Source organism: Protopterus annectens, chromosome 1.part1, assembly GCF_019279795.1.
Source record: "Protopterus annectens isolate FY-2018-M chromosome 1.part1, PAN1.0, whole genome shotgun sequence".
In the NCBI taxonomy this organism is placed as follows: Eukaryota; Metazoa; Chordata; order Ceratodontiformes; family Protopteridae; genus Protopterus; species Protopterus annectens.
The window spans coordinates 1,132,209,510-1,132,228,547 of NC_056726.1; the positions used below are offsets into that span (position 1 = coordinate 1,132,209,510).

At 40.9% G+C, this 19,038-nt stretch overlaps 1 protein-coding gene across 1 annotated transcript in view; it reads right to left on the reverse strand.

The window, feature by feature from the left end:
- Nucleotides 1-17,320, reverse strand: part of LOC122815710 (vomeronasal type-2 receptor 26-like) — a 104,561-nt gene extending 87,241 nt beyond the window's left edge. The window contains exons 1-2 of the mRNA XM_044088447.1: nucleotides 17,133-17,320; nucleotides 16,932-17,076 (exon numbers count right to left, since the gene is read on the reverse strand). Of these exons, the coding sequence (XP_043944382.1) occupies nucleotides 16,932-17,076; nucleotides 17,133-17,320 (333 nt within the window). The remainder of the gene's footprint in view (nucleotides 1-16,931; nucleotides 17,077-17,132) is intronic.
- Between the last annotated feature and the right edge of the window lie 1,718 nt (nucleotides 17,321-19,038).

The following is a 19,038-nucleotide window of genomic DNA, read 5'->3' on the forward strand; positions in this document are numbered from 1 at the left end:
AGGGATGTGGATGTCTAGGGTGATTAGCTTATGGTCAGATCTGACCAATGAGGAATTGACCTCTGGTGTGGAGCACTGGTTGCCCATGTTGGTAATAACCAGGTCTAGGATATTGCTGCCCTTGGTGGGGGTGTGGATAAGTTGATCCATGGCATTTGAATTTATGAATTCCAGAAAACATTGAGCACAAGAGTTGGTACATGAGTATTTTTGCCAGTTAATGGTAGGGTAGTTGAAATCGCCCATTATTAGGGTGTTAGGTTGTACCCTAATATTTTCCAGTGTATTAAGAAATGAGGAGTGAAAATCCTGGGGCATGGTGGGAGATCTGTAGCAAGCTACAACTTGCATTGCGGTCTTGCCCAGAGTTAGTTGCACTTGGATAATCTCGGATGCATTATGCTGAGCATCTAGCCTGGAGGTGTGGATATCTTTAATGAATATGGACACGCCTCCGCCTTTAGTGTTTCGGTCCAGGTTAGGTAGCCGAAAGGTGTGGTATGAATTATAGCTTGGTAATGCAGGGGTACTCTCTGGAGCCTTGAACCAGGTCTCTGTCACTGCACAGATGTTGATGTTCTCCATTTTAAGGAGTGCCTTGAGAGAGTGCATTTTGAGGTTTAGACTTCTAGCATTGAGTAGCAATACCCTCAGATTCTTCTTGCCTGTACCTGTTAGGGTGGTGAATTTGTCATTTGAACCTTATGTCTGTGTATCACATGCAACAGATACAGATATATCACATATGGGCCATCGACAGCTAACTGAGGGTGATCCTGTCTGATGGGTGTGTGTAGAGACAGTTAAGATGTACATAGCTGTCTGTATGCATAGACCTATATGCATAATACAGTTATATAGTCTGATGTGAGTTCCAACATGGGCTGTGATTTTAAGTGTAGGAGCATGCCCAGTATGACCATTGGAATGTGTTGTGTCATTAGCTAGTGACAGACATCCTCAGATCATCACAGTGCTTTACCAGAGGAGTACAAGATGTATGATGCACAGATCAATATTATATGCCCAACTATTGACATTCTTCCCCAAAAAGGTCATTTGAGAGGTGTGGTTACAGCCAGTTGACTGATGAAGCTGTGTAAACAGTCCAGCAACTTGGTGATATACTGGCTGGGGATCTCCTGCTTGCATAATATTCTTCTTACCTGAAAAGTCATATCCTGATGTGGCCATACTTGTTAACTGTACAGTTTTTGGCAGATTGTCCAGGTGATTGTCTAGAAGTTTCGTCCAGTCTACATAAACTTGTGTTTTTATGGCAAGTTAGTTGCATATGATTAAAGACTGATGTTACAAACTAATGACGGACATTAGTATTGCTGACTTCATAACCTTCAGACAATTCCTGGTAATTCAAAACCCATTATTCTACTAACTTTCTCAGTTTGTAAGGGCAATATTTACAACACGTGCCTATCACTGGGCCTTTGTCCCTCTTTTATTTATGACCTTGTTCAGATGTCTTGCTGTCAGAGGTTGAGAGGTATGGGTGTGGGTACAGAGTGCATTCCACTGTGCAGAAATGTTGATTATATGTGTAGTATATTCCACATAGCACTGTGTGACTTTCAGGTATGTCAGTGGCAGAGAAGTACAGAGTAATGTGGTGAACTACTGACAGACAGTTGTCTATAGGTTGATAGGTTGATATGACATTAGTAGGGTATTGGCCCTTAATCCCTTATTACTCACACAGATGAGAGTGTAGCCCTTGTTAAGACACGTCAGCACACAGACTCCCTTTCCAGCAGGGACACAGGTGGAATCACAGGACTGTATCTTGTGTTTCCCATGCACTTATACAGGGAGCACATCACTAGGGGTATTTAGGCACTTGGTTTGATGTGGACAGGGAGTGTATTCCACAGATGTGGGAGTGTGTGGGACACATATCTGTCACACCAACAAACCGTACTGATATCACAGACCAGGTTGATGCTGCACCTGCGGGTTACTCGAGTGGGCCTTGACTTCCAGATGTGCAACAGCCCCATCAAGGCAGGGTCTGGATTGATTTGTATGCCAGACAAGGCTCACCTCAACAGCGTCTGTATGTAATGGAGTAGAGGGATAGTGCTGTTAGTCTATCTGTGTTGGGCAGATGTTTGGGGTTTGGGGCAAGTCTGTAGTGTTTGCAAGTCCCTGGTGTGTGGAGTCTGCATGGTCTGTGGTGTGTATGTTTGTGGAGTTCTCATGTATTTTTGCCTCTGAGGTGTCCTTTGTTTGGGTTTTTGTTGTGTTGTGGAACTCCACTGACATGGGTGTGTGTTGTGTATTTGCAGGTGATGTTTACTGACTCCATACACTGCAGGGCACCTATGTTACTGCACAATTTGTTCTGGTGTGCACATTCTCCATTTGTCTGGCCAGTGGTTCCCCTTCCCCTTGTGTGTGTCTCTTTGTCCTTCTGTAGTCCAGTCACAGGCTTTGCCCACAGTGGCTTGTGTTATGTATTTGTAATTCTGATGTGAGTGGGATAAATGCCATAACATCACACACAAGTTTGTGGACTTCACACTTCTGAATGTACCTATTTAGCAGGTTGCCCATCATTGCACCACTACATTTGCTGTGGTCCTCAGATGGTTTGTGTTGCTATATGTTATTATGAGGCTACATGTTGACCTAGCTGTAAACCATCACAGACTGACATCTGGACAGGCCCATATATGACAATCAGACAAAGGGACGCGCACATGGGGACAGGGTGTTACTACTGTTCTGCCATAGACAGTTGAGAGGTCAGTTTGGTATTTGCTTGCTTTCTCTTATGGGTAAGACATCTGCTTCCCCAGTGTCTGCCATTGATGTTCTGACAAGACCCTGCCTTGTTTTGCAAATATTTGGCAGGAAAATGCAATGTTAGGACAAGCAGAACAGATATACAAGGCATACTTGTGCTCCTTCTTTGACAACCTGTCATTCCAGGGGTATGGATGTTGGCCAGTGACATATTGTCAGTGCTGACACAGTAAGTTGGCAGCCTTTTATGACCTGGCAGTACACAGACCTTCAGGTACCTGCTGTCTTATTAGGCACCATATCTCCTGACTACTTAGAGCCAAACATCTGGACAAAGGCATATGTAATTTGGGGACAAAGGCCTGCGTATAGGGACCATTGTTAACTATTGGCCTTACAAACCTTGAAAAGTGATAAAATAACAGGTTTTTCATTAGCATGCATTTTCCTAAAGGGTATGAAATCTGAAACTACAATCTGTCATTATTTTCTGTCTTTAGTCTTTTGTGATTTGCCAATGATTTGCTAGACAACCGCAATTTCATGGTAAAGAGATGCAAACCTCTGGACATTCTGCAAAATGTCTGTACAGCTGAGGGATATAATATGGCACAATGCAGGTTACTCTGAGCTGTGTACTGTCCATATGTGTAGCCCCCGGTCCCTGACCTGTCCAGCTTTCCTGCAGTAACAGATATTGACATCTGGACAGTGTGTACAACTCCTACCATAACTGCATTTGACATGCAGAATAGTTGGCACTGCAGTTCTTGGAACATGGACCCTGTCAACCACAGTATAGGCCACTAACACACGACAGCCATGGTTAAGTGCAGGCCAAATACTGACAGTATTGACCACACATATGCATAGCTCATTGACCCCTGCATATTGTGGACATGCAACAAGTTATCAAGCTGATTGGGACAGCCCTGGGAATGTGTGCTCTGCTGCATATACCCTACAAACATTACTGTTACTGCATTTCTATGGGAACATGGGTGTGTGTGTGGGGGGGGGGGTGCACACCTGTCAGCTGTCCACATTTGCACAGACTGTGCTGATGTTCCCTTTACATTTTGGTTCCATTTAGCATAGTATGGTGCCTATCTTGGAGACTACAGGCATATCACTAAAGACCATAGGTTAGATTGTAATGGCAGACGTTTGGGTTTCAGACCTCTCACCCTTCAGAGCCTTACTGCAACTGCCAGACCTGTTGTGATATCACTATGTAGGTCTCTATGGACATAATTCATCATTGCCCCATTTGTGGGCCTTTGCCAGACATTTCTTTATGGTTTTCTATGGCTGACATGCTGGGTGAGGGTGAGAGGTGAGTATTGGGCCCCCACATTGACATCCATGCATGACCTTGACCCCCCAGTTTGTTAGCCCCCCACATATACTGCACTGAGAATTGTCATCTAGGGGCTACTGCATTCTCTGGGGAAGCCAATATTGGGCAGATATTTCCTGTTGTCCAACATAGCTGTCGATTGCCTGCTGCTATCCCAGTCGGCCACCCCATTCCCTTGCATGCATGCAGTGATACTTACTTACTTACCTTGTGCCTGCAGCAGTTGTAAGGATAGTGCTTGAGGGCTGGCTCTGTCAGATGCACTCAGTACTCTGCCTATACATGGTAAGATACAGGCAGTGTGATGTGTGTGGCATCCATTTTACTCTGTGTGCGAGTCAGAGAGAGGGGTCAGTCCCTGGGCCCTTACAGTGTCAGTGTGTGTGCTATGCACTACCTCTTTGCCAAGGCCTGGGCATACTGGGCATGCTTATGTCTGCCTACAGGATCAGGCTCAGGGGATTCCTCCTCTGAGTCCTCCTGTGCCTGTGGGGGCCTTGTCAATCATGGGGGTTGTGTGGGCCTTCCCTGTGATGTTCCTGCCGCAGCTGTTTCTGCAGGATCATATTGTGTAGCATGGCACATACTATGAATATGTGTGCACATGTGACTTGAGAGTTCTCCAGGGCTCCACCAGATATGTCAAGGCAGTGGAACCGTGACTTGAGCATCCCAAACACATGCTCTATAATGTTCCTGGTTTGTGCATGTGCCTCATTATGGCACTCTTCAGTGTGTGTGTGTGTGTGTGTGTGTGTGTGTGTGTGTGTGTGTGTGTGTGTGTGTGTGTGTGTGTGTGTGTGTGTGTGTGTGTGTGTGTGTGTGTGTGTGTGCGTGCATTTCTGATGGGTGTTATCATCCATGGCTCCAGTTCATAGCCAGTATCTCCCAGCAGATGGCCATATGGGATGACCCCCTGGCAAATGCCTGGTATAGCTGTGAGGCATGCCAGATATTGGAGTTGTGATAACTACCAGGGCTGCCAGCACACATATTCATGATAATGTCCTGGGCATTGCATATGACCTGGCAGTTGATGGAGTGGTAGCCCTTGGAGTTGACATAGGCTCTACCCTCTTCACCAGGTGGTGCCTTAATGTGGATGTGCATGCAGTCTATTGCAACTAGTACCTCTGGGTAGTCTGCTACATGTTGGAAGAGCTGCATATTGCTGGTCCACTCCTCATAGGTGCTGGGGAAATATATGTGCTCCCCGGCATGTGTCTGCATGACATCCATGAACTGGAGCAGCACCCGGGATGCAGATGCCTGTGAGACCGCCATGATGACCCCAGTAAGTCTTTGGAAGGTACCTGTAGCTAGTATTCTTAAGGTTACACATACCTTGGTTTCAACTGGGATGGGTTCCCTTCTGTTGGCTCTGGGTCTGATGTGAGGCTGGCACAGCTCGCAGAGTTGCTGAAGTAAATCCCTGTCCACCCTGTAGTGCTCTACTATTTCCAGATCAAGTAGCCCCTGATAGGTTAGCCTGGGTCTGAATACTCTTCTCCTCCTCCTCAGTCTGGGACGGTTGTCAACTTTATCCTCCTCACTCGCCTCAGCCTCTAGCACATACTGTTGTATCAAAGCAACTGTAGCCCCTAACATTTTGTCAGTTAAAATTCCCCTGAGTGTGTACACCAATGGTGCAGAGTTTGTGGGAAAAGCCAGACTGAAAGGTGTTTGCATAGTTTATACTGTTGTGCTGCAGGCTCTGCCTGTGTGATTGGCTGACTATGATACATTCCTCCTGCCAGCTATATTATTTGTACTTGAGTGCCTTTATTCTGCTATATCCCTTTTTTTCTCTTCCCATTTGCACTCTTTCTAAGCCTGGTGGCACACTGCGTACACCCGCTGCTCAAATGTAAGCACTTCTGCTGGTTCCTGTTGGGTTTTTTTTTGTATTGTTTCCCTTGTATTTAAGTCCCATGGAGTGCCATGCAAACACCTGCAGCTATAGTAAACAGTTTTGAGTAGAAAGGACCCTCCCAGGGACGGTAACACACTCACCATTTCATAAACTAGATCAGACACACACCCTTGCTTAACTGTGCTTAGCTAAGCACAAATAGCGACAGTGGAAGTCCAATGTGCTTACACCAAGCATGCCACACACCCCTTTTCATGTCAGCTGCTCCTCCTGGTTACACAGCAGCATTATAGCTCCTACACAGTAAGGTGCAGGTGGACATGGTCTCCCATTTTGGTATTCAGTAAAATTTTGCTCATTTGCATACCCCACTGCTTCAGTCCCTTGTTAAACCACTACACCGTAACCTTTCCCCTTAGCAACCAGTGTTACCTATTATTGATTTGATTATGCATGCTACCCACTATAATAGCAAAATGAAGATAATTTAAAATTGCTTTTGTTTTACATTTTTTTCTCTTATTTTCTGCATGATCTTGTTTCTGCACTGCTGCGCAATGTTTAAATGGACGTAATTGACCAACAAAAATAAACTTTGATTTTCATAATTTTGCAACTGTTTTCCATTACAATGGCCATAGTTGTGGCCATTGGCATGCCTAATAGTCACAATACATGGTTTAATTTGAGCTGTCATGCCCCCATTTTGATTTTTGCAAAAATGTACACAGTTAGTAACTGAATACATTTCTGCAATGGACACTGCTCTGACACGGATGCCTGCCTGCTTACTGAATTGCTAATTCACCTCATTTGCATGGTTTTCACTAGAAAAATAGGTAATTAGCATTATTCAGTGATGTCCATGTCAGCATAGTGCTGGCAGGCTCGTGCATGCCCCTAGCCTTGTTTACTGGATCGCTTGGTGGCCATATTCCATGCAGAAGCTGCTACACTTTTACTTTATTGAATCTGGCCCATTGTTTTAACTGTATCAAGCAATGATTTAGATTCTCCAGTTGTGGTGCATAAAGAAAGTCATGATAATGGAAATGTTGATACAACTTCTGTACCTCTTAGTTTGGATGCAGGTTCACTGGGAGCAAGGCCGAAAGTAATTAATCAAAAATAAACTTTTTTTTCAGCTTTACCAGTACCATAGGTTCATAGTTCATAGCTTAGTACTAAGCTAACTGCCCTTGCAAGCCATTTTAAGCCTAGGCAATTACCCCTTGTGAGACTCAAACCCTGCACCTTAGCCATTAAGCCACCCTCCCAACCCCCAGTGAGACTGAAAACAACAGAACAGAGAGCACAATCTGTCAGCCAGGAACAAAACTGCAGGAAAGTAACAAATTAGAACACTTGATTGAGAATGATTTAGTTATTAACTTATCTATCATGTTTTGTTTTACACCCAATGCATACATGAATAATGAATAAAGGTCTTACATATATTCCAACTAAACCACCTATCTTACATGAACTCTTACTAGATCTCAAAATGTTTGGGCACAATGAAGCACTGAAGCACATGGTTAACAGATTTTAAACAGACAGGAGACATCAATTTCCTGAAGAAACCTAGCGTTTTTATTCCACCACCATATCCAGTGGTGGAGACTTTTCTAAGATTGTGTGAGCAGGAAATTGCTAATGAAATATATAGCAATAAGAAATGACAAAGTTTCTTCAATTTGAGCATGGAAGAGAGAATAGCATTGAAAGAGTTAATGGAAGATGATGAGGTGATTATTAGACCGGCAGATAAGCGTAGTGCTACACTCCTGATGGATCGAAAGTTTTATGTAGATAAAATGATGCTGTTGTTACAGGAGGATAAAACTTTTAGTAAAATAAATTCCTCAACTACCTGTAAAGTTGTCTTAGAGGTACATGAGACATTGAAAGATGTGTTGTCCAGTCGATTTATCACTGAAGAGACTATCAAGTATGTTTATGCAGATAAACCTATCCTTCTGATAATAAAAGGACTCCCAAAAGTGGATAAGAATGGAGACAATCCCCCACTCTGACCAATTGTGTCTGGTCGCGTATGTGTTACTGAGAATATAGCCACCTGGGTAGAACACAATCTGAAGAGGGCTTTGTCTCTCACTACATTCATTGTGAATGATTCAGCTGATTTCTTAAGATTGCTATCACAGTATACAGAAGGAAAATCTTCATACCAATGATTTTACTTTGTGACACTTGATGTCAACAGTTTATTCACAGTCATTACAAATTACTATGGGCTTACTGCTGTACAGGACTATGTAATGAACAGTGGAGGTAGGAAACATTATCTTGTTATGGAGATTTGTTCTTTTCTGAAATTGATGCTGGAAAATAATTTCTTCATCTTTTATGGTTGCTTTTACTCACAACAATGGGGTATTGCCATGGGGACCCCATGTGCCGACACCTATGTCAACTTGGAGATGGCAAACTGGGAGGAGGATGTTGTCTTTTCTAGTCATCGATGGAGAAATCTTTTCCCTTTTTACAAAAGATTTGTGGACAATATTTTTTCCTGTGGTTAGGGACTCAGGAGCAACTTCAAGACTTCATCACATACTTGGAGGATAGTACTGATTATTGACGCTTTACCTTACATATTTCAGAGACAGAGATTGTTTTCTTAGCTATAAAGATATACAAAGATGACAATTCAAGGTTGGCTACCAGAATGTATAAGAATGAATGCTGGAAAAATGCTTTGCTAATGAAGGATAGTATGCATCCATGACACATTTTTCCAAATATAGTAAAAGGGCAAATAATGAGGATATCAAGATTATGTATGGATGACCTCATTTTCCAGCAAGAGGTTGAATGGTTGGTGCCTAATTTTCAGGAAAGGGGCAGCAAAGACAGAGAGTTGATAGCTATTAGGATGGATCTCATGAATACAAGGAAAGGCCAGGGATGACTGTGGTTTGGGAAACAGAGAGTACAAGAGACTGTAAAGGCAACTACTGACAATGTGCATAAACATCCCAGGATCACCATGAAATACAGTAATCAAATATAACATATTTGTCATATAATAAGAGATAACTGGAAGATTTTAACTACATCTGATGATCTAAAGGGGGTAGTTAATGAAGAACCCTGTTTCTCTTTTTGGAACAGTGCCAATTTGAAGAGGTTACTTTGTAGAGATACTCAACCCTCTATACTGCTGCACCCCTCCACAAGGAAGATTGGAATGTTTATATGTGGCAATTGCAAAGCATGCCAGTATATAAATACAGCCAACAGTTTTACATATCCAGTGACTAAGAAAATATTTAAGCTATTTTTGTATGCTATCCGTCATATGAAGAACTTGATTTATCTTGCTACATGCAAACAATGTCAGTGTTTTTATGTGAGGAAGACAAACTGCATGCTAAAAGAAAGGATTCAGTAGCACATTAGCAATATAAGATGCCAAGACAAATGTAATGCACTGTATAAACATGCCATAGACATCTTAACACATAATTTTGTTTTTATGGTTCTACAGGTAGTGTTTAAAGATCTAAGGGGTGGAGACTTAGAACATACACAACTGGATGAAATTAAATGGATAGCTGAATTAAGAGTGGATATTCATCCAGGTTTAAATGATGTCATCTTATTGAAACCCATTCTGAAGGGGTGTAAATCATCCCTGGGATTCAATAAAGTAATTTCTCCATACAGGAACAGTGTGGCAGCACCTGCACAGAATATAGCCACCAAAAGATCCAGTAAACTACTGTTTTGATGTGCACAAGCGTGCCTACATTATTCCTGCATCATCCATGCAAGAATAGTGTTAGTTGCAGAAATGTATTTGGCTAGTAGCCGAATACATTTCTGCAAAAATGAAAATGGAGGCATGACAGCTCAAAAAAAAAGCATGTATTATACTCTTTAGGCATGCCAATGGCCAACTATATGGCCACTGGTATGGAAAAGTGTTTCATTTTTATAAAAATAAAAGTTTGTTTTTTTTTTGCCGATCTTGGCCGTTTAGGCATAGGGCAGCGGCACACAAACAGGATTGTGCCGAAAATAAAAAAAATTGTGAAAACTCAATTTTAAGGGAAATCTGCATTTTGCCATTACAGTCTATGGCATGCAGAATCTATGGCATGCAGAATCAAAACAACTCCAGGAAACAGTGTTTGTCAAGGGGAAAGGCTCTGTGGTAGTGCAGTAACTATGGACTAAGGCAGTGGGGTATGCAAATGAGAGGAAATTTACTGAATCACAAAAATCTTCAAAGTGCCAAACTGCACCTAACCATGTAGGTGCTATAGCATGATCGTGTAAGTAGGAGGAGCAACAGACGTGAAAAGGGTGTGTGTTATGCATGGTGTAAGCACACTCTGGAGCCCTATGGCACACAAATAAGCTTAGCTAAACACAGCTAAGCAAGGGGGTGTGTTTAAGGCTGTATTGACTTATTCAATGAAATGAAGAACGTGTTCAAGTCCAGGGAAGGCCATTTCTTTGTGTTTACATTAGCTAAACAGGTTTCCATGGTGTGGACCTGGTCTAAAACAAACAACCCCCCCCCCATCCAGAAATATCAGGATTTTTTACATTTGGGAACTGGGTATGTGCAGCATGCCTTGAGGCTTAAAAGAAGAGGAAATGGGAAGAGAAAAAGGGAAAATAGCAGAATAAAAGCAATCAAGAACAAATTACATAGCTAGCAGGTGGAATGCATCATCGTCGTCCAATCATACAGGCAGCATCTGCAGCACAACAGTATAAACCATGGAAACACCTTACAGTCTGTTTTTTCCCCACAAACTCTGCACCATTGGTGTACACATGCAGGGGAATTTTATTTGAAAAAATGTTAGGGGCTGCCATTGCTTTGATCCATCAGTATGTTCTAGAGGCTGAGGGTGGAGAGAAGGTTAATGCTGACAACTGCCACAGACCAAGGAGGAGAAGAAGAGTGTTCATACCCAGGGTAACTTACCAGGGGGTACATGATCTGGAGATAGTAGAGTCCTACAGGGTGGACAGAGACATACTTCAGCAAATCACCAAGCTGTGCCGACCTCACCTTAGACCTAGAGCAAACAGAGGTGATCCCATCCCAGTGGATACAAAGGTATGTGTAGCCTTAAGAATTTTAGCTACAGGTACTTTCCAAAGACCTACAGGGGACATCATTGGGGTCTCACAGGCATCTGCATCCAGGGTACTCCACCAGTTCCTCGATGCCATGCTACCTTATGCCAGTGAGCAGATTTACTTCCCAAACACCCATAAGCAGAGGACCAACATTATGCATCTCTTCCACTGAGTAGCAGAATACCCAGAGGTACTAAGTGCCATAGACTGCATGAACATCCACATCAAAGCACCACCCGGTGAACAGGGTAGGGTCTACATAAACTGCAAGGGATTCCCCTCAATCAACTGTCAAGTCATGTACAATGCCCTGGGCATTATTATGAATGTGTGTGTGCTGGCAGCCCTGGAAGCAATCATGACTCCCACATCTGGCATTCATCACAGCTGTACCAGGCATTTGCCAGTGGAGGTATCCCGTACGGCCATCTGGGGGATGCTGGCTATGTACTGTAGCCGTGGATGATGACACCCATCAGAAATGCACACATACTGACACAAGTATGCCATAATGAGGCACACGGACAAACCAGGATCATTATAGAGCATGTGTTTGGGATGCTCAAGTCATGGTTCCACTGCCTAGACATATCTGGCAGAGTTTGCAGTACTCTCCAGCCATATGTGCACACATGTTCATAGCATGTGCCATGCTACACAATATGATCCTGCAGAAACACATGCAGCAGGAACAGCATGGGTACGGGCCACACAGCCCACCACCATTACCAAGGTCCCCACAGGCACAGAGCGACTCAGAGGAGGAGGCCCCTGAGCCTGCTCCTGTAGGCAGATGGGGGCATGCCCAGTATGCTCAGGCCTTGGTAAAGAGACAACACATAGCACCCACACTGACACTGTAGAGACCCCAAGTACTGACACCTCTCTCTGACTCACACACACAGTAAAATGGATGACACACACACATCACATTACCTGTTACTTACCATATATAGGCTGTGTACTGCGTGCATCCAACACAGGTGGCCCTCAAGCACCATCATCACAACTGCCACAGGCACAAGGTAAGTCAGTCTTCTTAACAATAAATGAATGGATTAGTATGTTTTGCTAGCATATCTATGGTAATGCTGCATGCATGCAAGGGAATAGGGTGGCCTACTGGGATAGCAGCATGCAACTGACAACTATGTGGGACACCAGGAAATATCTGGCCAAAATTGGCCTCCACACAAACTATACAGTAGTACCCAAGGTGGCAAATCCCACTGCAGTATATGTGTGGGGACAACTAACTGTGGGGTTATAGGTCATAGGCATGGATGTCAGTGTAGGGATCCCATACCCACCCCTCACACCCACACAGCAAGTCAGCTGTAGAAAACCAGAGAGAAATGTATAGTACAGGCACACACATGGTGGCAATGTTGAATCACCCCCATACAGACTCACACAGTGATAGCAGAGCAGAACACACAGTTACAGTAAGGCTATGAAGGGTAAGAAGTCTGTAAATCAAATGTACACCATTACAATCTGACCTGTGCTCTTTACTGATATGCCTCTAGTCCCCAAGACAGGGCACAATAGTATGGTAAATGGAACCAAAATGTAAAGTAAATATCAGAACAGTCTGTGCAAATGTGTATAGTTGACAGGTGTGCCCCCCCCATAAACCAACAGAAATGCAGTAACATGTACAGTATGTTTGCAGAGCTATAGCAGCATAGCACATATTGACAGGGCTGTACCAATACACTTGAAAACATGTTGTCTGTCCACAATATGCAGGGGTCAATGAGCTATGTGTATGAGTGGTTAATATTGTCAGGATCTGACCAGCATGTTCTACTGGCAGTTGTCTCATAGTGCCCTAGGTACAATGCTGTCTTTGACAGGGTCATGTACAGATAACGTCAGTGCTATCTGTTATGTATGTCAGTGACACCCACTGCTCTGCCACTGACATACCTGGAAGTCACACTGTTATGTGGAATATACTACACATATAATGGACATCTTGAAGGATGTGTAGCTGAGGTGCCAATGCTTTTGTGAATCTAAGTGCTTTTTGGTACTGTTGCCAGTGGTTATTCTCAATAATCCTTTTCTCTTATGTTTGATTTTTACATATAATGGACATTCTTGCACAGTAGAATGCACTCTGTACCCACACCCATAACTCCCAACCTCTGACAGCAAGATGTCTGGACAAGGGCAGAAATAGAAGTGGAACAAAGGTACATTGATAGACATGTGTTGTAAATATCACCTTTACATAGGTTCATAGGTAGGTACTAGGCTATTGGCCCTAGGGCCTATACAAGCCTAGCCAAAAATGTACCCTGGCTTTCGCCACCCAAGAAAATTATTTTCCTGTGCCCCTGTCAAGCAGAACCACAGAAGTGATCCCCGGGGTGAATTTCCTATTACCCATCCAATCATCAAGATTTTTCTTGAAGAGTGCTAATGAGGAGCTCTGTTTGACATAGATAGGTAGTCTGTTCCAGAGTATGGGAAGTCTCTGGGACAGGAATCTATCCCTCCAGCATGTTCTCTTTATTGTGGTGACAAGGTTTAGGTCCCTAGAGCATGTAGCTCAGAGGGATTGGGATTTCTTTAAGTGGAGCATGTCCAACAGCTCTGGGTTTGACATAGCTTTGTATGTTAGGCAGAGATCACCTCTGATTAGGTGATATGTGACGGAGTAAAGCTGGAGTTTTTTAAGATGGTCTGCGTAAGGCATCTGTTTGAGGCTAGTAATCCTCTTTGTGAGGTATTTTTGTGGTCTTTCCAGTTGTCTTGTGAGGTACATACCAAAAGGGGCGTTGTACTCTATAATGGGTCTAATGAGTGATGAGTAGAGGGGAACAATGACCTCTTTTTTTCTGGATGAGAAACCTTTTGTGATGAGATGTGTCACGTAGAAGGATTTCCTGACCACTTTGGCGATGTGATTATCAAAGGAGAGACTACTGTCCACCTGTGTCCCAAGGTCTCTTATCACACTTTTGGTGTTAAGTAGACTACCGCCTATGTGGTAGTTCATGGGTATACCAGCAAAAACACTGCAAGATTCAGCACCCGGAGCAGTGAAAAGACTCTTCCATTAATTCACAAACGAACTCCTTTATTAATAAATAGACAAGTGCTTTCACGCACCAAAGTGCGCTTCATCAGATCTTAACATATAATGGCAGTTCACTGAAAGTATATATAGTCAGTCAAGTATATTCAATCAATCAATTAAAACTCAAACAATCAATTAAACAATCAATTATTTAAAAACTTCTTTAAAGAAACATAGAATCCAATATGAGACACTGAACCAGAAGAGGTAGTAAATTTGTTTTAAAAACTGTCTGAGGCAGACTTATTATATGGCACAAATATATATTATCAAAATTATATATAATCAAATTACATCTGTAGTGTATCTAAAATTATATAAATATATATATATTCAAATTATTTATTTATTAATCCATTCTTAGCACATAAAACTAAATATATGAATAAATATTATTATTATAAAATGTATGGAGATTAAAATAATTACTAATATAAAAAATACATCACATAGATATAAATATAAATACAAATATACTATTATATATATTAATTAATATTTAAATGAATAAATAAATAAATAAGCATATAGGTGAATAAAAATATAAGTCAATGAGCATATAAAATGTTAACTCTTTATCTATATAACCTGCCATCCAAAACAGGTTTAATACAGATGCTTTGATTCAATCCTGGATGTAAATGTGCTCCTAGTCTAAGAATCCATGTCAACTCAATATTAGCTAAAATATTCATATTATCACCCCATCTTTTATTTGAATCCACTAACTGAAGTACCCTAAACTTAAAACCATGTTCTTTATACTCATTAACATGTCTAGCCAGGGCATTAAATTCATTACTTTTCTTTATGTCGTAGACGTGATTATAAATTCTCTGTTTAAATTTCCTTTTGGTCATCCCAACATAGAAGGCATCACATTTTGTGCACGTTGCTAAATATATTAAATTCATAGATTCACATGTTGCATAGAATCTAGGTGTAAAAGTAATATTTAGTTTAGGATGTCTATATATCTGTATGTCACTAATATACTGACACATTTTACATTTCCTACAAGGAAAGCTACCCACGTTCTTAATATAATTTTGTTTATGAGATATAGCTTTAGTTTCTTTAAAACACAGCAGTTGCTTAAGATTTGGGGAATTCCTATATGTAAACTTTGGTCTCTCACCCACGATACTTCTGACAGCTTCATCCATAATTAGAACTTTCCAATTATGTGTTATAATATTTTTCAAGTCAAAATTATCATTTGTAAACTGCATAGTGTAAGAAACTCTAATATCTTTCTTGAATGGTTTATAGCTGTTAATATTATAATGTTCAACTTCTGTTTTATGATGTTCATATAAATCTCCTATACAATCTTTCCCTTTCAAGACATCATTCTTGATACTACACACTAATTTCTTATTATACCTTCTAGCTAAAAATAGATTTTCCATAGCCTCTGCTTCCCTATCTAATACATCCTTGTTCTCACATAATCTTTTTAGCCTGATGTATTGGCTCTTTATAATGCCCGGGAAGACATGTCTAGGGTGCATACTATTGTAGCACAATAATGTATTTTTCCAACAGGACTTTCTGTACAACGTGGATTCTAGATGATTCTCATTCGTGATAGTAAGATTAATGTCCAAAAAACTAATAGTGGTATATGACCATTCCATAGTGAATTTTAAAAATTCAGTCGTGGATTCTAAAAATATTTAAAAAATCTTTAAATTCATCATGAGTCCCTTCCCAGAGAATTAGAACATCATCTACAAACCTTTTGTACATTTTAACCTTCTTCTGATAAATATTGTTGTTAAATAAATTATTTTTCTCCCAATTAAAAACTACAAGGTTTGCATAAGTATTGGCAACGGGGGTGCCCATGGCAACACCCCATTGCTGTAAATAATAATTATCGGCAAACATAAATACATTATTTTCAAGAACCATCTCTAACAGATGGCATAATAAGATCTGTTCATCTATATTAAAATCAGTGTCATTATTCAATACTTCCCTCATGGCTTGCATGCCATATCCATTGGGTATACTAGTGAAGAGATTCTTGACATCAAGGGTTACCAATATGTATTGCCCTATTTTGAGATCACAATTTAATTGCTTAATATCATTCAATAAATGGTAGATATCCTTAAGAATAGTTGGAATAGAGTCAACTATAGGTCTTAACATTGACTCTAAATACACAGATATATTAGAGGTAACCCAACCCCTACCTGAAACTATAGGTCGCATCGGAAGGGGAAACACTTTTTTGTGTACCTTTGGTAATCCTTTCATACAAGGAATCAATGGTAATTCAATATTCAAGAAATCATATGTTTCTTTATCAATTTGTCTGCACATTAAAAGATCATAAATATTATCATGTACATTATATATAATCTGTGTCACATCAGTAGCAGTCAAAACACGATAAGTGCTGGTATCACTCAATAACATATTCATACTGTTGTTATAATCAGGCGTATCCATAAGTACTATACCCCCCCCCCTTTATCAGCTGGTTTTATAGTAAGTGTGGTATCTTCTCTTAGTTTTGTTAGTGAGGCAACTTCTAAATGTGTCATATTATAAAACCTATTTCTCTTTCTATCACCTACTGAATAATATCTGTAAAAGTCACTTTCACATAATTTAATAAAACAATCAACACTGTCCGGTAAGGGAGGGATAAAACTACCTTTCTTTCTTAATTTCTGTGAATATCCACTGTCTAGCGACATTACATTGTTGTTAAAATATACTTTCAATGCAACCAAGTGACCAAACAGTCGCAAATCAGTTAGCGTATCACCAATTTTACTGGGTTGCGATGTTATAAAACCCAGTCCCTTATTTAAAACAGCTATATCAGTTTCATTGACAGTATTGCTAGAAAAATTAAATACTAAAAAGTTCAGTTCCTTGTATTTTTCCTCTGTCCATACCTCTCTTCCGAAAATTTCCTCTTCCTTGGACCTTTGCTCAGCGAACGACCTCTCGCATAGTTCGTTTGTTTTATAGGGTATGGTAAAAAACGTTTCTCTTCTGGATTAGCAACCTTAGGACGGACAACAGGTTCCATATCTTTAAAAGCCCCTCCAGGTGCCTGTTGATTAGGCGGTGGTGTATACATGTCTGCATTAACATTTAATGCGCTGGAACCACTAGATGAACATTTATCAGTGGAAACAATGCCAGAATTACTTTCAGCCTCACAACACTCATTGTTCCGAATGGGCCGTTCCAACACATTATTAGTTGGCGTGATGACATCATGCGCTCCTCCTTCCGTTTAATCAATTCAGTTTTACATAATATTTATCGAACGAAGTTTCCCAAAGCTCTGTATCCAATGTTAATAATCAGTACTATCCTCCAAGTATGTGATGAAGTCTTGAAGTTGCTCCTGAGTCCCTAACCACAGGAAAAAAATATTGTCCACAAATCTTTTGTAAAAAGGGAGAAGATTTCTCCATTGATGACCAGAAAAGACAACATCCTCCTCCCAGTTTGCCATCTCCAAGTTGACATAGGTGTCGGCACATGGGGTCCCCATGGCAATACCCCATTGTTGTAAGTAAAAGCAACCATAAAAGATGAAGAAATTCTTTTCCAGCATCAATTTCAGAAAAGAACAAATCTCCATAACAAGATAATGGTTCCTACCTCCACTGTTCATTACATAGTCCTGTACAGCAGTAAGCCCATAGTAATTTGTAATGACTGTGAATAAACTGTTGACATCAAGTGTCACAAAGTAAAATCATTGGTATGAAGATTTTCCTTCTGTATACTGTGATAGCAATCTTAAGAAATCAGCTGAATCATTCACAATGAATGTAGTGAGAGACAAAGCCCTCTTCAGATTGTGTTCTACCCAGATGGCTATATTCTCAGTAATGCATACGCGACCAGACACAATTGGTCAGAGTGGGGGACTGTCTCTATTCTTATCCACTTTTGGGAGTCCTTTTATTATCAGAAGAATAGGTTTATCTGCATAAACATACTTGATAGTCTCTTCAGTGATAAATCGACTGGACAACGCATCTTTCAATGCCTCATGTACCTCTAAGACAACTTTACAGATAGTTGAGGAATTTATTTTACTAAAAGTTTTATCCTCCTGTAACAACAGTATCATTTTATCTATATAAAACTGTCTATCCATCAGGAGTGTAGCACTACCCTTATCTGCCGGTCTAATAATCACCTCATCCTCTTCCATTAACTCTTTCAATGCTATTCTCTCTTCCATGCTCAAATTGAAGAAACTTTGTCATTTCTTATTGTTATATATTTCATTAGCAATTTCCTACTCACACAATCTTAGAAAAGTCTCCACCACTGGATGTGGTGGTAGTAAATGTAGACGCGTCTACATTTCTGACTGTTATGAGGAATGGCTCACTACTTTCTTAATGATCTGAGGGATTTCTTTCAGACTTTTTGCTGTTGTTGTTGATGACACTTTAATCAGGCTGTTTCTTTTGTTTGGGTTTGTGTATATATAGGGTTGTTCAGTGGTTGCTTTTCATTCACTGAGGAAGTTGATGACGAAAATGTGTTGGAACTGTACTAGCATTTGTGGAATAAACTGTTTTTGGATCCTTTATTGGTTCGTGTTCATTCCTGGTTGGTGGTGCCTTCTTTCGTTTTTTGGTTGTTTTTGCACCATTGGTCCCTGCTTTTGGTCACAGGCATGGATGTCAGTGTAGGGATCCCATACCCACCCCTCACACCCACACAGCAAGTCAGCTGCAGAAAACCAGAGAGAAATTTATAGTACAGGCACACACATGGTGGCAATGTTGAATCACCCCCATACAGACTCACACAGTGATAGCACAG